The sequence below is a fragment of the Physcomitrium patens genome, chromosome 1 (assembly GCF_059467195.1).
Source record: "Physcomitrium patens ecotype Gransden chromosome 1, ASM5946719v1, whole genome shotgun sequence".
NCBI classification, from domain to species: Eukaryota; Viridiplantae; Streptophyta; class Bryopsida; order Funariales; family Funariaceae; genus Physcomitrium; species Physcomitrium patens.
In genome coordinates, this window is record NC_143410.1 from 22,971,039 (window position 1) to 22,995,102 (window position 24,064).

The window sequence follows — 24,064 nt, forward strand, 5'->3', positions numbered from 1 at the left end:
CATCAAACCATAAACCATCGGATTCGTTTTATTCTACGATAAGTGATAACCATTTTACCGTGATTCAGTTGCACAATTAACACCGGTATCACTTGTATCAAATTGTAATTCTGAGCAGAGTATGTGCGGCGTGTCAACAGAGCCTCCACACTCTTCAAAGTCATTCACAAACTTGGGGCTCCGAGAGATGGCGGACATCGTCAACGCAAGCTGATGGCCATCGAAGGTTTCGATGAATCGGTCCTTGAGTCTCATTGTGTGTGTGTGTGCATGACCCAGTAATAAGCTGATGCTACTCTGGCTCCGGAAAGTCTGACGAAAGCTAGCTGGTGTTGCATGAATTGAGCAAAAAGTTTCGCCATTCAAATTTGCGAAGGATTCTTCCACATTTTAAGTCGCTTCCGGAGTGAAACGTGAGTCCACCGACAGGTTTATACCCGTAGAAAAATTGGTTTTCGCACTCGGAACCGACGGCATGTTGCACAGTGTTGTCGAGTTCTTCATGGGATAGATGATGAATCTTTTCTCGGAGGTAGCCTTTCTTTTTGCGGGTTTTGGGGCTACGGTTCTCGCTCATTCCATTGCGTGTGATGTCCTTTTGACTTTGTGCGCGTAGGAGGGAAAACACATTAGAATGGCAGATCATTAGCTTCTGTTATCCTGCGTGAACAATGCGTCCATGGAGCTCGGTGTGTGGGTTGTAAAAAGCGGGGTTCAGGAGCTTGGGTTTGTGATTGTGTGTGGTCCCCTGTTGGATTCATAGTGCTAATGCTGGGGTTAGGATGGAGTGGTGTTTCGAGTTAGGGTGGCGGAATTCGGTGGAAAGTGTAATGGGTCTAGTTTGTTATTAGGGTTTGGCGATTGAAGCAGTTTGGGATTTGGATGCTGCAGATTGTTCATGATCTGATGTTAAGGGAGGGCGACGAAGACGGGAGCTGGAATGTGAGGTTGTGTGATTTAAAGGATTGAGGATTTCTTGTGGGGGATTGGGCTGGGATATGTGAGTGGCTCACCGGTAGAAAGCAAGCATGGAGGCTGCGATGGATATAATGCGTAGGATGCCACCGTCCCTGTCGCAGCAGGCATTGGACTCACTGTTGGCGTTGTTACCAGCTCATTCATCGGAGCTTCTTTCTCGGTCTGACCAGCCTCTTCAGGTCCCCCCACCTCCGCTCTTCTGATCATGATCTTCTTTCCTCTTCCCTCTTCTTCGTATATATTCATTTGTTTTCATGTTTTCGTGACAATCGTAATGAGTTTTGTGTAGGGGAATATGTTGCTAATTAGGTCAAGTCTTGTTCGGAGTGCAGGTGGCTTCGGATGAAGAATTTGATAAGCATTATCTTCTCTGCGATTACAACCGTGATGGCGACTCGTATAGGTCCTTTGCTGGCTGGGCTCTTTACTTGGTGTGGTTGAATTTTGGTTGCGAATCCCGTTGTGTTTGCATTATCTTTGTACTATGTTAAATGTATTCTATTCCCATTGTGCCACTTCGAAGAATTTTTCTTCTGTAATGTGTTTATTGCCACACTCAGATCGCCGTGGTCGAGCAAGTATAAGCCGGAGCTAGAGGATGGTGTCCAGCCACCCGCTGAGTTGCGGAAATTGGAGCAGGAAGCCAACGAGGTTTTCAGCATTTATCGTGACCAGTGAGGTTCTCAACTCTCATTCTCTTGTCATGCATAACAATTGCCCTTCGAAATCTTGATCTGGACAGTTCGTCTCTGACTTGGTCAGAGCAAGAGCACCAAGCAAGAAAGGTCTCACGAAATATAGTGTCCTCTTTGGATTCCACTTACCATTCGAGGAGTGGCGGTGGAGTCTCAAAGCTGGGTGCTACTTCTTTAAATAGTTTACATGCTGACTTGGGTTGGTATTGACTCTACAGGTACTATGAGGGAGGTGTATCTTCAGTTTATGTATGGGAGCCTGAAGATGGAAAAGGTTTTGCAGCTTGTGTTTTGATCAAGAAAGGTATTTATTTTGATCTTACTCCAAATTTCTATGTAGTTTAATGCAGGAGCGGTTTTATAAAATATCTTTGGACGAATTGCCGCTTCCTTAACTTCTGAGGCAAAGAGTTATTAGCGTGAACTATGTAGTTTCCGACTGCCCACATTTCATATGGGACTGCGACTGACACACAGACAGTAGAGACTTCGCTTCTAAACAGTATATGGTTCCTAGAAGTTAGACCCCAGTAATTTATACCCACCATGCATTTGGTATTCGCACTAATAGGTGATTTTTTGTGCACTGACCAATCATAGGATGTAGCTGCTCAATCAAGATCGTCAGTGTTTGTTATGTGTTCATGAATGCGTTGAACAAGTGCTTACATTCGATGATGGTTGTTGCAGATGGGTCTGATGCTGGAGATGGTCGACGTGGTCTTTTGCAGGAAGGATCTTGGGATGCTATTCACGTAATTGAGGCAAGAATTGGGGTTTTTTTATGGGATTGTAGATCACATATTACGATAAATTCTTATCAAATTCATTTCTTCTTGTTCTCAAATTCTAGATTTGTGTCTTGTAGTCCTAAGTAAACATCCTGGATGATTGCTGTACACACGTTGTCAGATTGGTCTGGCATTAATGTTCTGTATCACTTTGGTCGTATGATTCAGGAGATTTGTGTTGTAGGAGTGACTGACTTTTGTTTCTAGACTTATAGTTTGGTGTGTTGAATATCTGCGTTGGAGGCATGACCATCATGATGTCAGTGGCAATCTAAGTATTTTCTAGCATAATTTGAAAGACATGGGAAAAACCCATATAAGAAATAAAAAATAAAATCATTCTTTGTTTGATGTTCAGTGATGGCGAAACGATATTACGCCTCACACATCGCTGTAGGGATTTAATATATTTCTTTTATAAGTATATTATCGCTTTCCTTCTTTGTAATCGTGAGTAATCAGACAACCGGGGGGTTCAGGTTAAAGAAGATCAAGAGCGTCAATTTGGCCATTATTGTCTTACGAGCACTGTGATGCTGGCTCTAACGACTGCGAACCAGGCAACTGGCCCATTCAGTTTGTCAGGTTCCATCACTCGGCAGGTATAGTTTCTGTGATGATAGTGCTTGCCGTAATGTAATTTCGTCTTGTAAGATTTATTCACAAAAAGTTCGTTCAAGGTATCTTTGTGAAGCGCTGTGCGTGTTTTCACAACAACAATTGAGGACAAATATACTGATCATCTCTCTGGTGGCAGATGGAAACAGATCTAGCACTTGAACATGGACATCTGTGTAACATGGGACGGTTGATTGAGGAGATGGAGAGCAAGCTGCGCAATGGATTGGATCAGGTACTCGAACATGCAAATCAAGTTTCTGATTTCTTCCACTGTTGTTTAGGTGTTTCGCATCTCCTGATAATTTAGTTTTCTTTTCGGTTGTGCACACCTTCCAAATTGGCTGCGATGATCTTCTCAACACTCAGCTTTCTTGCGAAATGTTTATTACAACATGTAAATTTTTTGAAACACTTCGGTATTCTGTCGATAGAGAAGAGAAAGTTAATGGAATTGGTTGGATCTCTGGTCTTACGCTTTGTTCCACTGTCTGGATAAAATTCTCTTTTGGTGGTTGACCTATCAACTGTAACCAACTTATATGTTTTTTTTAATATCTGTAGCAGAGTCAGATCTGTAACCTTGGTGTGACAATTAAGAAGAGTAATGCTATAATCTGTAACTCCTTTTGAATAGGTTTATTTCGGGAAGACGAAGGAAGTGGTATTTACGTTGCGAGAACCGCTGGGGGTCCTAACTGCCACTTCTCACATCGGACAAAGTTTACAGCGACGGATTGTGAATGATCTTGGGCGCTCTCGTTGACAAACCGAAGATTATTATCACCTGAACCAGACATTTTAGAAGTGGGTTTATCAGTTATTCATGTGCATATCCTAACTGTAAGAAGTGCTCTTTAATCTTTGGAGTCCTTGTCCACTCTACGCAGGTGATAGTAGAGATCTCAAATATTGATGGACAGGATATCTAAGCAAGGGACGTAGAACCTGGCCAGTATCAAATCCGGTCAGTTTTAATCTATGTCGAAGGTGTTAGTACTAATTTAGTGAAGTAGAAGCTCATCCTTTTATAATGACCATAATCTAGCCCTGAGCCTATCATCTTGCTTTTGTGTATAGTCATGTAGATTTGAAATCAATATGTCCCTAAATGTAATAAGCTATGCTCGGCAAGACTGAGGCCCATTCATTATGTTATTTCTGTGTTCCTCTGACTTCAATGTCAGTAACTCGCTGATACTTTTGCGTTGTCAACGATGTTGAAGTGGAAAACAAATGATCTGGTTGTGTATTGTATCCCATCAAAATGCTCATGATAATGGCATTACTAATTCAGGTATCTGACATTTACCATATTTAACTCAAGAAATGTTTGCAGTGTTGCCTATTCTATTATGCATTATTCTTACTGTTCATTGTTAGTGATGTATATGAGTGTGTGTATATATATATATATATATATATATATATGTATATGCAAATAAATAAATAATCTGAGCATTGTTTTGTATTATAGTTATCTGCAAGTTGCATACAAAGACTCGATTATCAAACATAAGTGTTATCCAAAGGAAAATAAATATTTAATACGTATACGTGTATACTTTTGCAAATTTTTGCATCCTAATTTTAAATTTCTGGCATGTTAAGGTTTATTTCGATCTTTGTAAATAAAATCTGAATAGGTGAATTAAATTTTCAGATTGTTTACTTAAGTTCTTTTTGCGGAATCTTAATTTTAACATTGGAGATCATTGCAACTCCCATTATAGCAACTTATGTACTCTCTCCCTACATGTTCTAAAATGTGCTTTAAATTAGTCAACAAATATCTCTTTGTCGTTAATTTTTTTGATTAGAAGCAAGATGTATTTCACTTTTTATATATGTGTATTTAGTTCGTGTTTTCATACCAATGAAAGTAATGGCATGATTGTTTAACGTCTGAGTTTAAATATGTATAATATTTTTTTTGAGGAAGTGTTACATGATGAAAATCATAGCAAACTGTTGAATTTCTGCTATGGATTGAGTGAAGGATGCAGAATTGGATCCAACGTAATATACATTGTTTCAAGGAGAAAGAAAAAAAATGAAAATTTTCACTTATTTTTATTTCTACTAACATCAAAATTTGGCCTGGGAAGAAATAAATATATAAAAAAAAGTTCAAACCCTATATTTTAAAATTGATAAGCTGCTCCAACCTAATATTGCCTTTGTTTTTTTTTACACCTGCAAATCTACAACAATCATTTTTATTTGTTACAAGACATTGATTTTTTATTTACTTTTATTGATTCTTACACCGTTTATAAAAAAAACCAATCGTAAAAATAATCAATGAAAAGTTGATGTTTGACAGAATTGAATTTTTCATGGCTTTATATCCTCAATATAATCAATTTAACACTGGAATTCAAGTAGGGTGCTCAAATTGTAAGAATTGTCTAATTGAGCACATGCCGTTTTAACATGTATAGTTCTCAAATCAAATGAGATAGGAACTATACATAAACAAAAATTTGAAAATGTAAAATATAAAATAAAATAAAATAAAATGGTAATGTGATAAACAATATCATCAAGAATAGATAAAACTTTTATTGATTAAATTATTCAATAAAAAAAAAAAGAAGAAGAAGCTATACAGATGAAAACGAGTTAAGTTATAATGAATTTAAGGAAGTTATAAAAAAGGAAAAACATGGAACTTCAAAACAAAAAAATTAGAGATGCAGCTGACATTGCATCTACATCCCTATTTGCATCTCAAAATATTTATGATGATCATATCACACAAGGTTCTTCGACAAACATGAAAAGTAATACAATTGATATTAAAAGTTCAAGAATTGTTCATCATTTAGAAAATAAGAAGCAAGAAAATGAGTTTTCTCTCATGCCAGTAGGAGAAAAATCAAAATTTTCACAAGACCTAAATAAAAAAAAGTTGAACAACTCCATTTTAAGACAATATATAAAAAACAAACAATTTCATTGTACACATTGCATTGGATGTGGAAGCATTATTTGGAACAATGAACTTCAATCTCAAGATTCTTCCGCTCGTGAGAAAAGAAATAGTAATAGATCTTCATGTTGGAATTTGTCTCCGCAACCATTGAGAAATGTGTATGTGTGTAGTAAGAAGGAATCAAATAGTGAAAGTCCTCAAAACATAGATTCAAAAGAGACTTCCTTAAATTCATATGATAATGAATCAAACACCATGACACAAAATTGTTGGTTTTATTGTCCCCTAGGTAGTACAAAAAATGATTATCAACAATTAATAGAATATAAAATCCATGAATATAATAGAGGAAATGATTGTATTACAAACAAATCGAATGTAGATTTATTTTTGTCCAATTTCCAAGAAAATGAATTGAAGAATACCTCACAACTTTCAAACAACAATTTTTCAAAATATAGACTACAAAATTTTGAATTTGATGATGAAATTGATAACACTAAGTTGAATAAATGTAAGAGAACTATGATTTTAGAAGTAGAAGAAGATGCAGAAGGTAGTTATCATTTTCCGTCTAATAATACCTCACAACAAAAATATTTAATTAAAATTGAAATTATCGTGGTTCAAAAAAACGATTCTACTTGTGGCAATTGTTGTTTAGGAGAAAATTTGTTAAATAGTACAATCACAAAAAATTCGTTTTTGAGAGGTGAAGAGGATATATTCACTCTAAATGATAAAACTTTTATAAGTTGTGCTTCATCAAATCTTGGATATGATACTCCATCTTATCAAGAAAATGAGAATGAAAAATTTTTAGATGTCAAAAAAAATGAATCTAGTATTACGATTGATGATTTTGAATCAAATCTAATGATTCAAAGTCAAGATTCTATAGTTAAAAATAAGGATATCTTCAAATGGAACACATCAAAACAAAATAGTGACATGCCAAAACCAATATTTATACATGAAATCACATCCATTCCGGATATATCAAATCTAGAATTGGTATTAGAAACTTGTAGAGATGAAAAAATGTTAAACAAAAATTTAATCATGAAAGACCAAAGCCAATGTGATGGTTGGAGCCCAATTTCTACAAGGTTTTTTGAAAATGATTCAGAAAGTGAAAATACACAAGACTCTGAAGATTCTAGTTATTCACAAAATGGTGTTTTGTTTGAAAATGAATTAATATCCATTCCTACACTCTGGTCAAAATTTATCACAAGAGAAGACTTTGAAGAAGAAAATGAAATGAATGATTGTGGGTATTCAATGTCTTCTAACACACAACGATTGTTAAATAAAAATCACCAAAAAGATGGAAGCAAATACAACAACGATAATGTTGGTATGATTGAAAACAATATAACAAATGCTTTAAATATAAGTGAAGAGCATAAAAGTGTAGAAACACCCACAAAATTAGTATCAGAAAACCATCAAGATTTTGCATCAACTAATAAATTTGAGCTGGGAAAACAAATCATAGAAGAATGTGATTTTGTATCATCTTCTGTTGAAAACCATACATTAAGTGATATTCTTGTAAAGGAAGAAAATGATTTTGTTAGCGCAAGTGATTTTCAGGAAAGCTCTGATGAAAAATTAAAAAAAATAGAAACATCAACTTTTGTATCAAATATGACTAAATCTTTTGCTTTAGATGATATTGATAAAGTTCTATGTAATCAAATACCAAATCAAGGGCATGACATTGCTCCATTTACAAGAGCAAGTAGAATAAAATCAAACACTTTGACTAGCAATGAAGAACAAATCAACTTTTTGAAAAACAATGACATGTATACAAATAAAATTGTATTTTTAGATAAAGTAAACGTTTCAACTTCATTATTTGAGAATGAGAATAAAGATGTTTGTGAATCAGATTTCGTCCCTTATAATAACAGAATAATGGAAAGACGTAGCTGTTGGCCTTGTTTGAATCTTAATGAAAGTAAGTTTGCCATGTTCAATAAAAATAAGAAATTAGATTATAGCACAAATTCTAATTTTCAAAACAAGAAAGAAGTTTTAAGAGAATTAAAAAACTTAATGTCAAGATCTAAAGATATAAAAGATATGAACAATGGTGTAAATTATGAACATACTCCAAATCAAGGATGTGGTTCTTGGTTGTTGTTGAATTTTCCAATAAAATTTAAGAAAACAGATGTTAATGAGAAACAAGAAAATTTTATCATGATTGATAACACAAAAGAAAATGAAGAAAGATATTTATTGCAAAATAAATTTCAAAATTGTGAAATAGATGATAATAATAATAACTTATCTAAACTCACAATGGGATCAAAGCAAAGCAATAACATTTGCGGTCAACAAAATTCAAAAATTAAATCAAGTGAATTACTAGAAAAGCAAGGAAATAGTTTGAAAAAACCCAATAGTATTGAAAATAAGAATTATTTCTTTAATGGTGGGTTAAGTAAGACTTGTAATGGAAAATCTGCAAAATCATCACACTTTGAGAATGTCTACAGCAATTTGAACAAAAAGAAAAATAGAAATCTTCATTTGAATTTACAAGCAATAAGTTCATCACAAGACCTTCCACATTTAAGTTATAATATAATCAATGAAAGAAAAAAGAAAAACATGTTTCAACATGAACTTGAATCAAAAGAATCATTAGAATCAAATGAAAGAGTTGAACACTGTGATTCATTTTCAAAGAAACAAAACATGTTATTGAACTTAAATCAGCATAAAATTTTAAAAGAACAAGCTAGTTATGCAAAAAACAACTCTCATGGTATTTTAAGCAAAGACAAAATGATGCAAATCTTAAATTTTGAGAATGTTCAAAGCCAAGAAAATGATTTAATTGATGATGTTTTTTTTGAATCACAAGTGAATGATACACCAAAAAAAGATTCACCAATTGAAACCATAACAACAAAAGATAAAAGTCAAGATAGTACTTTAGTGCTCCAAAATTTGAATAATGAAAAAAATAAAACAATTAATGAACATGTAGATTTAATTTCTAACACAGAAGAAAAAGCTCAAGAAATAGATTCTACACAATTTGTGGTTAAAAAAGAATTAAGCAACTATTCAATAACAACTTTCTGGGATACTTCATTAAAATTCAGAAAAAATGATAAACATCTAAAAGAAAAACTTCAAACAAGTAACATGCATGAGATGTCAAAACTCATAAAAGATAATAATCATTCATCATCTTTGAAATGTTTAGATATAAGATGTTTCAATGATTGTAACATTAATAAAAATTTAAATCAAGAAAAGATTAATAATGCTACTATTTGTAATACAATCATTAAACTTAATGAAGTTCATGAATGGAATCCGTCTTCACCTCCTATAAAAGAAATCGTTGGAGAATTGAAGATTAAAAAGACGAATGAAAGTGAATCATCAACACCACTATATGATTCAAATAAATCTTCCTTTCCAAGTAAACACTCTAAATTCTTATATATTGATCAAATAGAAGATCACAATGATAATATTTATTGTAAAAAAATTAGTGCTATGTTGCAATTAGTAATCACTTGGAAAAAAGTAATAATTTAGAATATGTATATGTATATATATATATATATATCCAATGTGAAATAATCAAAACCAATCAGAGATTTGAAACACGTCAAATGGTTAAATTAGCATTCAGCTCAATAATAATTTTCTTAAACAAAAATGTGTGAAAATTTTGAAGGTTCAACCAACAATAAGAAAATTCATGTTATAAAAAGTTTTGTTACAATTAATAATGATGAAAAAAAAGAACATGACATAATGGATGAAGAACAACCTTTGCAAAAGGATTCTTCATTATTACATTGCTCACTCAAAAAACAAAAAAATGAGGATATTTATTTAGATGACATAAAAAATATTAACCATCTTGAAGCAAATTTTTACAATAATTCTAAATCTGGTGAAGTAAACATTGAAAATGAAGACGCAAATGTTGAACTCACAGCAAAGTCTAAACCTTGTAATTGTTTTCCCATGCCATGTTTTTCAATATCTAGTAAGTTTTTACAAAACAGGTTTTTAAATAAGAAAGGGAAATCAAGTACAAATAACCAAGATTCTTATAAACTAGAATGTGAAAAAAATGCCACAATTTCAGCTATTTCTGAAGAAAGAATAAATGATGTAAAGCTTTATAAAGTTTTTAATGGTGTTGAGAAGAATACTATTGAAAAATTCTCAAAACCGTTCAAATCCATATGTTTGTTATCTTCAAGTTTGGGTCACCAAATCTCACAAAAAATACCAAATACGCAAAAGAATAATCAACTTGAACTCAATCTAGCAAACGAAATTGAACAAAATAAAAAACCCAACAATTGTTGTGAGTTGCCATTAGATTTTAGGAATTTAGTAAGCTTGGAAAAAAATAAAATTTTACTAAAAGAAAACAAAAGTTTCAACACCAAGGTAACTAATGCTATAGATGAAAAAGATTTTGAAAATCTTAATGAACTAAATAATCCCACAAGTCCAAAAAATATGAACCCAATTTTAAATGACAAAGAACTCAAAGATTCAAAATCAAAAGAATGTAGGAGTAATTTTTGTTTACCAAATTTAAATACATCTGCATTTAAATTAGAATCAAAGAGACTTTGTTTCAATGAAGAATCTAGTTTAGATTCAATAGATGGTTTACTACTTTCTAATCAATCAATTTTTTCAAGCGCAACAATAGAATCTAATGGAACTTCTGTTGGGCTCAATCAAACTCAATCTTCAAACAATAATGCTACCAATGGTAAAAATGAAGGAGAAGAAATATATTCTACTAATCCTCTAAAGATTTATTCAATTGATGCAACTCCAAAAATTATCCATGAAAAATCAAAATACAATAATGTTATCACTTTTGGAACTGGGTCTTGTTTGGGTTATGACAATATGGAGAAAGAAATCAAGTCTACACTCCCATATGAAATTAAAAACACTAATCTACCAACTTCCTACAATACCAATATAAATGAAAAAAGTGATGATGATAATAACAATAATAAGAATATGCATTTGTTAGAATCTAATTTAGAAAAATTTGAATCTCAACTTTATCTTGATACACTTTGCACCCCAAAATGTAAAAACTCTAATAATGTCATGATAAAAGAAATAAATTCAAATAAAATGCTTTGTTGTCCATCTTCACTTTGTTCCAACAAGGACTCTCAACAACTTATGTCAAATCAATTAGAAAATGAAACAAATATCACTAGTTTTGATATCAAACAATTTGAGAATTCTCAAGAGTTGAATCCAAATCTAGAAAAAGTTGAACTAGAAATATTTGTGACCAACTTAGAAGATTCCAAAGAAAAAGTTCTTAAAAATTCAAAAGAGAAAAATGTTGAGAAAGGTGACTGTATTTGTTTGTCAATTTGTTCTTCTACTGCCTTGAATTTTGAATGTGATAGTTCAAATTTAGTGAATAGAAATGGTTGTGTTGATTTGTGTGGAACTAATATACATGATGATCACGCAAAATATAATGTGCCTCTCTCTATGGATCAAAATAAAAATATTTTTGGATGGCTTCAAAATTCTACAAATAATAAATTATGTGATGAATTTCTTGATCAAATCAACAAAGAAGGTAAAATAATTCAACATATACATAATTTTTTTTTAATTCTTTGTTGTTTATATTCTAATAAATACTAATGTATTATATGTTAAAATATTTTTAAACAATCCTTGGTATACATGTGATTTAAAAAAAATTAAAAAAAAATGATCTTTTCCTATATAGTATGGATTTCATGTTTTTATGTGTATTAAATAGAAAATTCTTATATAATAAATTTATTCTCATTCTTATATTCTTAATTTTATTAATAATAATTAAAATTTGGAATTTTTTTTAAAAAAATAAATATTCAAAATAAGTAATGCATTCAAAGGCCAATTGTGTAATGAAATTTTAGAACAAAAAAACGAAAAAAAAAACAGTACTTTTGAGCCCAAAGATTCAACTATAAATGAAGAAGGTGAATTAATAAGATTTTTGGGTGATGCATCGTGTAAAATCACAAAAGATGAAGGATCACAAACCCATAAACATTCTTTGAAAGAATCATATTTAATAGAAAATAATACTAACATGAAAGATCAAAGTACAGAGAACATTATGAAATCTCATAGAAAAGAAACAAACGAAAATCCAAACAATCCAATCAAAAAAAGAAAAAAATATTTATCAAAAAGTAAAGAGAAAAAAATTAGCATTAATCCAAAAATCTTGATTAAAAAAAGAAACGAGTCTTTATTAATTAAAAAGGAGAAAAACATCTCAAACTATCCCAATAAAATATATGAACTAGAACGTTTACAAAATGATACAGAAAGTAAAAGTGTGAAAAATAAAGCACTAATTGAAAGTTTTAAATCAGCCAAAAGCACACATCAATTATATCATCTGAACAAAAAGAATGGATCATGTGACAAAAGTATTTCTAACAACATAAAAAATCTCTCTAATCACGAAACAATCCCAAGCCCTTCACCTGAAGAATTTTATGATTTTTTGACAACATATAATGAAAACTTAAAATTAAAATCCCTTCTATACAAACCCGAAAAATTGTTTATATATTCATCACTTTGTCAAAGCAATAACATGAAAAGTTCAAATATTAAACAGGTCAACCAATTACAATATCAAGATTTATATGAAGCATTGCAAGAGCATGAATTAAGATTAGCTAATAACAAACAGAATAAGATTAAAAACAAATTGCATGGAAATAATGGATTCCACAATACCATAAAATTTAGTGAAAAAAATACATTAAAGAAAACCAAAGTTTCAAAATTAGAATGTTCCTCAATGAATGAAGGAGGTTTAAACAAAAAACCTTCAATAACAACAAATGGCCATGTTTTTTCATTAGATTCACAAAGATTGTTGTCAATATTAGATTTTGAAGATGGTCCAAGTGAAGTGAAGAAAGATAATCTAATTTTGGTAAATTCTTCTCTTATTATAAGTTTCAAACAACCAATAAAGTTAAACATGTTAAAATATTAATTAATTTTTTATTTTAATAAATATTTAGTTATAAATAATGGTAAAGTTTTGCATTAAATAAATGATATCATATTTAAACATATTAATATTAGTTAATATTTTTTTAATCCATAAATCTAAATTGATAGTTTTTAAAAAAAAATTAGGAACAACTAGAATTTAATTATAAGAATTACAACAAAAGCACCAAAAGTTGCAAAGTAGAGAAAGAAGCTTTGAAAGTAGAGGGTGACAACTTGGATCAAGTTCTAATACCAAAAGAAGAAGAAGAGGATGAATGTAGAACCATCCATGATCACTTGCAATACTTTCAAAGTTCTAATACAAAATTACTTAAAAATAATAGAGATAATCAAAGACATGAAAATGAAGGATTAAATACTTTGGCTCCAAGCAAAGATATTGAACATGAACCATCTTTAAAAGAAAATAACCATAATCAAGATGATTTGAGTGAAAACTTGAAAAAGCTCATAAAAAAAGTTGAAACAAAAGTTGATAAGCTCCAAAACCCAAAAATATCTACAAAAGTAAGAGAAGAGAAAATAACTCAGAGTTTAGAAACTATCACAAGTTGCAATAATAAAACATTGAATACTAATGACAAACTATTGGAAATAATAAATCTTGAAATTTCAAAACTAAAAGAAAGCATGAAGAATATACTAGATTTTAAAGATGACAAATTTGAGGACCTTGAGATCAAATGGAACAAGAAGGAAACATATTCTTCCGCAAATCCTCATACATTTGTGTTAAATAATAAAGAGGTGGAAGATACAACTCAACAAAAAGAAATCCTTAGTGAGAATAATAAAGATGAAAATGCCACAAACTTTAATGATGTAAGAATCTTATATTTTAAATGTGTATCAAAATTGTAAAGAGAATGAATAATTATATAACAATTCTATTTGTGGATTTTATATTTTATAGATTTTAATAGTTTATTAGATTAATTTTTACCAAAAGCTGAATAAAATAGCATATAAATATTATAAATATGTTTTGATGTCATTTAATAATTATTAATAAGATATGGTGATTTGAATATATACATATATATGATTAGTTATGTGAAGGATATATATATATATATATATATATATATATTTTCAATACATATTTTACATATTACTTTATGGATGGTTTATTTATGGAGAATTTATTTATGCAAAAAAATCTTTGATTCATGCATCAATTATCATTTTTATAACCTTTTAAATAATCACAAATGTTTTTGGTTTTAAGGAACAAAATTCTACACAAATTACAAAAGCAAAGAACATTGACCAAGATGTTAATTTATGTCTACTTGTAGACAATGGAGGAAATGAGTTCATAAATGAAACTTACTTGAAGTCAAGTTCAAGCATTCAAATAAAAAACCCACCCACAAATATTCAAATTCTAAGTGCAAGAAATGAGGTACAATATTTTTAATTCAACATTTTCCAATTCTCTATTAGACATATTTTAAATTCATTAGATTTGATGTACTTATTTAATGTCAAAATAGTTGCAAACTTTGGAGCAATATTTACAAGAAATACAAGCCAAAATAGATTTTTTTATATGTGAAAAAAACAAGGAGCTACAAATCTTACACAAACACCCACAAGCTCTCTATGTATGAATTCTAAAATAATGATTTAAGTTGATTTACATTATGTAAAAATATATCTATTTATACACTTATAATTATAATATATATGTAAAGCTATTATTATTTAAATATTATCTATTATATTTTTACATATGATTATCTTATTTTAACATCTAAGGATCCATTCACAAAAAAATTGAAAAGGAAATACAATATACATAAATATTACATCTCTTTGTCCTTCTCAATTTGTTTTTTATAATACAATTTTTTTGAATGATAATACAGTTAATGACATCACTTACATTTTACTTGGATTAAAATAAACATGAAAAAAATAAAAAAAATACTTTTAAACTAAGCATTTTATTTTATTCATAGGATAGTATAATAAATTTAAGTTTTAATTTAAATAAATTTGATAAAAATATTACTATTATGTAATATGTGTTCAAATTAGTGTAAAAATTTGTGAAAGTATATGTAGAATGCTCAGAAACACTATAGTTGATGAATATAAATACACATTAAAAAAGAGTGCTTTTAATAAAATAAAATTTTATCATCATGTTTGAACATTGGCACAAACATTTGAATAAACTTTTGTTCATTTTGTAGACAATACCGGTTCAAAGTATTAATTCTCAAAGTAATAACGAAGAAAACCAAGACTCATGGTACATGGAAGCCAAAAAAATATCAAAAAATATTAGAAATATGATCGAGATTGTATCCACATATATTAAAATTCAAATGCAATCTCAGAATTCATCTAATAATTTAACCAAAAAAGAAGTTATTGAGGAAGAAATATTTTCTGGAGAACCCTCTCAAATTAATAACGATAATAATAATTATAATCTATTTCTAGATGTGGACGAGGATCAGTTTAAAAATGAAGAAAATAGAACAATTAAATCGTCACAAAAAAGATTGGAAAAACAAATGTTGCATTTAGCGCATTTGACTTTGAAAAGCAATGAATCCACTTTGTGAGTGCCCCCATTGTAAACACAATCTATGTTTATCTAAGTACAAAAATATAAAAATATACAATATAAGATAGATTTAAAACTTCAATATTTTTAGATTTCCTTTAATGTATATATATCTCTTGATATTTTTTTTTATTGCTTGAGAATAGGAGTCTCATGAATACAAAACTTTGTCAAATGAATACAATACACTATTCCAAAGTTTGTCACAAGAAAAATATGTTCCATACTTATAAGACCTATGTAGACGGAACTATAGATGAGGTAAACCAACAAAATATATATATATATATATATATATATATATATATATCATTCTCATATAAAATATAAACAAATATGATGAGTTATCAACTTAACTTCTTAAATAAAATAAAACAAATATATATATATATATATATATAGAGAGAGAGAGAGAGAGAGAGAGAGAGAGAAGAAGGGGGAGGGAGATTATCTATAAAATTTATTTACAACTTATGTTGCATGATTATAAATAAAAATGGGGTTCAAGTTTTTTTTTAAAATGTAATGTTTTTCTGTTGTTTGGATATATTGTAGTTATCAGAGTATCTGCAGAAACAGAAATCATTCTTGAAAAATGCAATTGCAATGTCAAATCGAATGACCCAAGCTACAAATAATGCAATTCAAGGGAAAAATTAATCTATTGTAATTCTATTGCATTTTATTTTTATTTTTAAGGTGAATTTATGATTATGTTTTCAAAGCATCCCTAATGTATTTCTAAAAGATATATAAGAGCATATGTTTAATTCCTTGATTTTCGGGAATAATAATTATATATATATATATATATATATGGTATAAATAATCGTTTTTCTTAATACGGGAATATTTAAAAACAAGTGTTGTGAGTTGATTTTCATAGTTTTTGAAGGATATGGTCTGTTGAATGGAAAAGTGACTTTCCAAACTCACTGTTGATTTCTGCAGTTTAATGTTTTAATTAAAATTATTGAAAAACTCCACGTAGCAATTAATTCCCACCTCGCCAAAAAGTATTAGGGCCCCAATACTTTTAATTCCATAAACGCAGTTCAAAAGTAAAAGCTTGTGCTGAACGAGTCCTAACAAATAGATGAACACCGTTCATCCACAACAACTAACGGAAAACGACGCGACGACGACCGTCACCCCCAACAAATCATCCGTCGTCGGATTGGACGACGCCACATTTCTCATCCCACAAATCAACGAAAGAGGCAAACGTGGACGTAAAAGTGGGATTCACGACGGAGGTACGTGATTGGGCTGAATGGTGTGGGCCACGTCATCACCACCCAAAGGTGTCCACGTGGCATGCTGAAGTGGCAAAGGAGCGGAGACTGCGGCCTTGCTGAGGGAGGGAGGGAGGGAGCGGAGAAGCAGCAGCCCCCAACCTCACTTCACACAAAGGGCAACGAATTCACGCTCTCAATCATGCGCCATTGTTGTAATTCACGCGACCCTAACTCCTCTTCGGCAAATTCCTCGCAACCCTACAGCTGAGCGCGTCGCCTTTTCTTTCCTTGCCCTTGTGCATCGATCTGGGTTGTCAGAGTTTTTGGGATTTTTGTCTTTGCGACGGTGTTTGCACTGCATTTGCATGGGTTTGGGTGGAATTTTCTAGCTCTGGTGTGGGATCTAGGTTCTGGGTCGAAGCTGGGGGTTCGACGAGGAGGTAGATCGTGGCGGAGAACAAATGGGACTGGGAGAAAAGTGAATTTGGGAAGTGTTGGGCGGGTGTGAAGTTAGTTTGGAGGGGTGGAAGTGGAGAATGTGGTGGTGAGTTGCGAGGGAGGGAGGGAGAGAGTGGGAAAGTGGTGGATTGTGACGATGTTGAGGAGGAGGAGGGATGAGTAGTAGTAGTAGTAGTCGTAGGAAGGGGGAATGGATGGTGCGAGGAGGATGTGTGGTGGTGGTGAGTGTGGGAGAAGAGTGTATGGAGGTGGCTCACAGCAGCAGAAGAAGAGCTGTGAATGTGCCGGGGTGAAAGATCCGAGGATTCTAATAAGGTAGGTTTGGAATCTGTTGGTGAGTGTGTTTGTTGGGGGTTCGTCCAGCCATGCCTGGCGTCGAGCGGGCCGCGGTGGAGGATCTCCCTGGGTCGTTTCAATTGGCGATCATGGCAGCCACGGTTGATATCGAAGAGGACAACGTGTTGTCGTCGTCGTTGTCGAATGGGGAGAAGCAGAGATCATCGAAGTTTGAGTACCAGAGGCCGCCAGCAACTGAGCGTGAGAATGGGGTAGAGCAGTGGGATGCGACACTGTGGAGTAGTAGTAGTAAGGAGGAGGCGAAACGATTAGGGTTGTTCAAGCTGGCGATGGCATCCATGGTGGCAGCCGGTGTGCAGTTTGGTTGGGCGCTTCAGCTGTCTTTGCTCACACCCTACATTCAAATGCTCGGCATCGAGCATGCGATGGCCTCCTTCATCTGGCTGTGTGGGCCAATTACGGGGCTGGTCGTGCAGCCGTGCATTGGCATGTGGAGCGATCAATGCACATCCAAGTGGGGGAAAAGAAGACCCTTCATTGGTGTGGGAGTGGTGATGATCATGTGTTCGGTGACGATTATTGGCTTCGCTGCCGACATTGGTTACATTCTCGGGGACACGCACGAGGATTGCCAAGTTTTCAAGGGCGTGCGTTCTCGGGCTGTAGGTGTGTTTGTACTAGGGTTCTGGCTGCTGGATCTTGCCAACAACACTGTGCAAGGTCCTGCGCGTGCGTTGTTAGCGGATCTTTCAGCTTCTGATCAAATAGATGCAGCGAATGCTATTTTTTGCCTGTGGATGGCTCTGGGCAACATCCTCGGATTCTCAGCTGGAGCGTATGGGCGTTGGCACGAGATCTTCCCTGCGTTCACTAGTAAAGCGTGTTGCGCTCCTTGCGCGAATCTCAAGGCAGCTTTCCTTTTGGCTATTTTGTTTTTGGCCATCTGCACTGTTGTCACGATGATCGCGGCTAAGGAAACTTCCCTTGGTGTGATAGTGAAGGAGCAGCAATTAGCACAAAGAGGGCAAGAAATTGGATATGCAGAGGCTGACAGTAAATTAGAACACGAAGATTCTGCACCTTTGTTGCTCAACAAGGAGGGCGGTATCACGCTACATGACGTGACCTTAGTTTCTGTCGATTTAGATCAACCCCATCTTCAACCACCCGATGAGGGGGCCAAGCACATCCTCCATGTCGTGACTGAACAGGATCATCACGGGTTTTTGGAGCCAAGACCTCCAGTCGAGGAAGGCGTCGGTAAAGGGTTGGGTTCCGTGATGATGAACCTCCTTCTCGGTGTCCGCAAGCTCCCCACTTCCATGCGATTTGTGCTCGTAGTGATGGCACTGTGCTGGCTCGCCTGGTTTCCCTTCATTCTTTTTGACACAGATTGGATGGGACGTGAGGTCTACGAAGGTGACCCCAACGGCAGCGCTGAACAAGTGGCGGCTTATGGGCGTGGGGTTCAGGAGGGTGCCTTTGGCCTGCTGCTGAACTCAGTAGTTTTAGGAATCAGCTCCCTGTTCATCGACTTCCTGTGCCAGAAGATGGGATCCAAAAACCTGTGGGCACTTGGCAACTTCATCGTTTTTCTGGCGATGGCATTAACGGGGCTCATCACGATGACTGTGTCGACTTCAGATGGGCCCAAGCAGCATTCATGGAACAGACTGGCAGCTTTGATCTTATTCACAGTGCTTGGCTTTCCGTTGGCAATAACATACAGTGTACCATACTCTGTAACAGCTGAGTTAACGACAGACTCAGGTGGAGGGCAGGGCCTTGCCATGGGTATTCTTAACCTTGCTGTGGTGATTCCACAGACTATTGTAGCACTAGGAGCTGGGCCATGGGATGCACTGTTTGGCGGTGGCAACGAGCCAGCGTTTAGATTCGCTGCTCTGGCTGCGTTGGCTGCAGGGATCATCGCTGTGTGGAAGCTGCCGAGGTTGTCGAGGGACGGATATCAGCGGGGAGCCATGATGCACGGCCCTCACTAGTTTAGTTTTCGAGTTGTTTCCTTTCTAATTCCGATTCTTGGAGCCATTGTTGTACCATTTTTTTCAGTTTAGTAAATTATGCCACGCACCTGAAGTTGAGTGCTTCACCAGGTCGGGCAAGCAAATCTCGTTGAGCAATGACAGCTTGGTTCTAATCTCTTCATTTGCAGAGACTGACCCCATGATTGAACAATTAATCACAACTATAGTTTTAAAAGCAAACATGGATAACTGAAGTGCAACTTTTTACTTCTACTTTTGTAAAAAAAAAGAAAAAACACGAAACACAAAACATTTACAAATCTGTCAAGTTACAGATTTTAAATACGCTCACTCTTGGCATATTTGACAGCATAGGTTGGTACCTTTATCAATGATCTTACTTGAGAAACTCCACCTAGCCGTCACTACTATTTGGTTGAAAGCTCTTTTAAACATTGTCAAGTGATTTTTCATTGGTGTCGTTTCATGTAGTGAGTGGGATTTTTGCAGCAGAATTGTTCCAATGAAGTAGTGATGATGCCTTTAATGCCCTAATTTAGCATGCACAGCATTGCTGCTTGGTACTGGTGTCTACGACTAGAAATGTGGCTTTGCTTTGATCTATGTTTGTTTTACTGCTGAGTGGTTTTGAAAAAAAGCTATAGTTACATTTATAAACATATATATATATATATATGTATATAAACAATGGCCATGAGTTGACATTTTCCATGAGGTGACAAAGTGCAACGATAATGTTTAGTATGAATTGACCGAATATGTCATTAAAGAATAAAATTCTCAGAAGAAGGAGAATAATAATAATTTCCCAGTGCTGATTGATGTGTCAGGTCAAATCATTGAATGGATTTTCCAAGTACTACGTGGTCAAATCGTTCCAAGAGTGGATTGTCATGTACGTCACCAAACTATCTTTTAAATCTTTCATGCGCTTGGATTCTTCTGGAATTAGATGCGCTCATGCAAACTAGTCTCCTCATGTAATTCAACTGATAGGGAGTATCGTCATTTTGACCAAAACCGACAAGACTTTGAAGTTTGAACCTCAGGGAAGAAGCTTCGATTTCACCAAACAAGAGAGCGAGACAACGGTGGAGCAGATTGGCCGACTTATGCACCAGTTTTAAATCAACATGAAGTCCAGGAATCGACAGATATGGGATGACAGATCAGAGTTGAGCTTCGTGGGTACTCGACCACAAATTCATGCCCGTGTAATGAAAATGTCGCAAAAATGAAGACATACTCAATCCTCTGAACGACATAGAAACGTTGCTTCAGGTGAGGAAACAATGGTAACCATGCATATCAAGCTCTGCTGAGATTTTACATCTTCCTGCACCATGTGGCAATCCTACCAATATTTCGAGAATGCTCAGAAGAACAAAGGCAAGGCTCGTACATAAAGTACATCCCACTTAAGTCATTTTTATATAAGGGAGTTTTCCCTCTACATTGGCCATGAGCAGCCACTTCTATGCCACACTAGATTGCAAGAATTTTATGTTATGAAACTACATCATTCAAGTCGAAATGATAAGATCAATTGATCACTCAAATGCCGCGGAAAACAGATTTAAACTCAAGAAAAATGGAATTCAAGTCAAGAAGCAGTGATAGCAAGCTTGTCCTCTCGCTGACGAGTCCGGGCATAGAGCCAGGTTCTTCCAGTCTGCTTGAAAGTAGAAATGTCGAATAGTTCCATGAACTGTTGATCCAGCATCCGTACTTTGGCACCAGCAAAGCGACGGTACTCGTCAAAAATAGACGTCAATGACCAATTTTGTACTTTTCGGAGACACCCTACAAGACAACCCGTGCGATGCTGCAAACCATCCAATGTATATCCCTGTCAATCACGGCACAGTTTACAAAAACCCAAACTAGAGTTGCTGATATAAACCCTGCTTACTGAAAGGATATACTACGTACCTTTCCTTTGTTGCAATGAATAAGAATAGGCTGGTTCTTCACATCTGGTTCAAAACTCCCACAATAGTTCCAGTCATTCGAAAAATTAAGTACGGCATACCCAAGAGAAATGTTCATGGTGCCTTGACAAAAATACATTCACCATCAAACTGAAACATGAGTACTCTAACACACTAACTTGACACTCACTGAAATACATAAGGACACTCTGCCTTTCCAGATCGACGTTTCTGACCCTCAACTTCCAGGTCAGTTTTGATAGCAAAGATAATGATGTAATAATGAGGCATACCAAGCAAAACCTTTAATGCATCTCGTATGACATTTTCAGGAATGTCCACAAAGGGTTCCTGCAGCATTTACAGCACGGCTTAAATACAATGTCCATTCTCTTGCAAGGTAAAACTAACAGTGTCCCTCTGGCATCACTCTACAGCGTGTCAAGCTCCAGCTACACATCCTACAGCCGAGGAATACAGCGATGATCAACTGTAAGTTTCCAGATGCACGAATCTCCTACTCTTCAGAGGCCAACAGCATGAAGTTTGACACGATTACATAGCAAGTAGCTAGTTTGGGCCATTCATCAACATTAAGTACCGGGATGTGAGATAAAAGCGAATCGAAACTGTACTAGCTTGTAGACAAGAATCCACGAAACTTAACCAGAGTTGTGACTCATGACAGCATGCGAAAGAAGTAATTGTCACCTTGTTGCCTTCAATTCCAAAGTGGAACATCTTGATACCATTTTTCTCCATGAACTCAATGTTCGCCTCTGGATAAGGCTCAGGACAAAGATAACTGTCATTCACATGAACAAATGAATCAGGATTGTCCTTGAAAGATGCCATAGCTTGAGCCCAGGTCCTCCAAGTGCAGCATTTCTATAAATAAAAAATACATATCCTGAATTTTTGATGGTGTAGTTCCAATTACAATCATACAAGCTAGCCAAATGAGCAAATCTTATTTAATTTCTCCGCATCTTCCACCTCCATACTCCCGAGAATACTGCCGCTCGGGAAACAACTTTGCGCTACCGATGCGGACAATGATTCGCAAGACAAAACTCGTACTGACACGAGTTTCACTATCTCCGATAACCAATAGCGTATTTCGAGGACCAAGAGAAGTCCACAAGGATACCACGCACTAAACCTTTCCGCTAAGTATTCACTGAAATAGGAGAATTCGGTCAAAGGAAAGACATCATAATAGCATCCGAGATATGTGATGAGAAGAATATAATACGATTTGTATCGACAATGAATCAGTGCAATCATAGCGTCGAAACTCACAATAATCAAAAACAAAATGAAAAATCTGTGTTTGATGCGGAACATTGAGGGTTGTAATGACCAAAATCAAAATGAACAAAGGACATTCATAAGCTATAGTCGACTCCGCACGTGACATTCCAACGCAGCAGCAAAATTCAGCACACTAAATACAGTGACATTGCACAGCCAGTATAACCAGCTCGCACCGCACCTTTGCAAATCCAATCAAAATGCGAAAAGAGTGCAACAAAACTCACACAACAGAACGGAGGCGAAGTTTTTGCAGAAATGGCAGGTTCTTCTTGTTAGGGTAGCCGGATCGATACACCCCCTTATCCACCATGGCAAAATTCAGAGGCGGAATCAGGAGATCATCCTCGGGTCCCATCCTGCTGCACTCCGTCTCCCGTACACCTCTCGCACCGCTTCCGCCAACCTCCTCGCAACCTCGCTATTCAGCACCTAAAAACACACCTAGGCAGCAATCCTCAGCAACAAAGCTACAGGCACAAGGCGTAGGAGCCGGCAGCAACAGTGACTCATGGCCAAACCAGTCGCACGGGCCATCCTCGCACTCATCTGGCAGATACACGATACTATTCCTACTCTGAATTGTCCCGGCAAAGTTTCACACGGTTGGCCATCAGCTTGGCCGTCACGAAGACATCGTCAAGAGGCAAGCTGCGCAAAGGATAAATCCAATAATCACCATAAGCAGAGGAAGAGGAAGGGGGCAACAGCGAGAGATCCATCCACGCAGGGGTCCCGCCACGGCGTTGTCGTTATTGCCATGCCGCATCGTGTCTCACCATAGCCGGAAGCTTTCGCTGCAAGTGTGCTCCGCGGCTTTGGTCACGGTCCGACCTCGCCTCAACCCCCGCCCCCCGTAACCACGCGGTGAACCACGTGAGAGACCAAGCTCGCGACGAAACAAGTGCGAAACCGAGCGAGCGTGGGACCAAGCGTACGTGACCCAAGAGAGGGGGCAGTGACCCCTCTAAAACCCTACCTGAGAGAGATCTTCCATCCAACCAAAGCATTCTCCTGACTATATAGTTCTTCATCCATATATCATCCTCCCCCTCTTCATCATTGATGCACCATGTAATTTGCTCCTTTTCTTCCTCCCCCTCCACTTTAATAAACAAATATTATGGATGTGTGT

General features: G+C 35.1%; 3 protein-coding genes and 1 long non-coding RNA gene across 7 annotated transcripts; 2 read left to right on the top strand and 2 right to left on the bottom strand.

The window, feature by feature from the left end:
* Positions 1 to 47: 47 nt before the first annotated feature.
* LOC112286704 (F-actin-capping protein subunit beta) lies at positions 48 to 4,240 on the top strand. 3 transcript variants are annotated; one of them, XM_024528866.3, is made up of 9 exons: positions 48 to 413; positions 892 to 1,157; positions 1,311 to 1,381; positions 1,539 to 1,652; positions 1,892 to 1,977; positions 2,364 to 2,437; positions 2,944 to 3,066; positions 3,222 to 3,317; positions 3,720 to 4,240. In XM_024528866.3, the coding sequence occupies exons 2-9, from the start codon at positions 1,029 to 1,031 to the stop codon at positions 3,846 to 3,848; spliced, it is 822 nt and encodes a 273-aa protein (XP_024384634.1). In that variant the 5' UTR covers positions 48 to 413; positions 892 to 1,028; the 3' UTR covers positions 3,849 to 4,240. The 3 variants fall into 3 exon arrangements, with proteins under 3 accessions (XP_024384634.1, XP_090109904.1, XP_024384625.1); XM_090253778.1 differs by having other exon boundaries at positions 75 to 226; XM_024528857.3 differs by having other exon boundaries at positions 116 to 532.
* Positions 4,241 to 5,864: 1,624 nt separating this feature from the next.
* Positions 5,865 to 6,882, bottom strand: LOC141045891 (uncharacterized). Its single transcript, XR_012218435.1, has 2 exons — positions 6,446 to 6,882; positions 5,865 to 6,305 (listed from the first exon to the last, which is right to left on the bottom strand). It is a non-coding gene; the product is annotated as an uncharacterized LOC141045891 (long non-coding RNA).
* A 10,196-nt stretch (positions 6,883 to 17,078) lies between these two features.
* Positions 17,079 to 19,819, top strand: LOC112285761 (sucrose transport protein SUC3). The gene has a single exon (XM_024526856.3). It carries the CDS (start codon positions 17,747 to 17,749, stop codon positions 19,679 to 19,681), a length of 1,935 nt encoding a protein of 644 aa, XP_024382624.1. The 5' UTR covers positions 17,079 to 17,746; the 3' UTR covers positions 19,682 to 19,819.
* A 1,141-nt stretch (positions 19,820 to 20,960) lies between these two features.
* LOC112285768 (inositol diphosphatase DSP1) lies at positions 20,961 to 23,851 on the bottom strand. Of its 2 annotated transcripts, XM_073537018.2 has the most exons (6): positions 23,609 to 23,851; positions 23,157 to 23,361; positions 22,327 to 22,420; positions 21,909 to 21,966; positions 21,617 to 21,660; positions 20,961 to 21,509 (listed from the first exon to the last, which is right to left on the bottom strand). In XM_073537018.2, the coding sequence occupies exons 2-6, from the start codon at positions 23,285 to 23,287 to the stop codon at positions 21,288 to 21,290; spliced, it is 549 nt and encodes a 182-aa protein (XP_073393119.1). In that variant the 5' UTR covers positions 23,288 to 23,361; positions 23,609 to 23,851; the 3' UTR covers positions 20,961 to 21,287. The 2 variants fall into 2 exon arrangements, with proteins under 2 accessions (XP_073393119.1, XP_024382638.1); XM_024526870.3 differs by lacking the exon at positions 23,609 to 23,851 and having other exon boundaries at positions 23,157 to 23,587.
* Between the last annotated feature and the right edge of the window lie 213 nt (positions 23,852 to 24,064).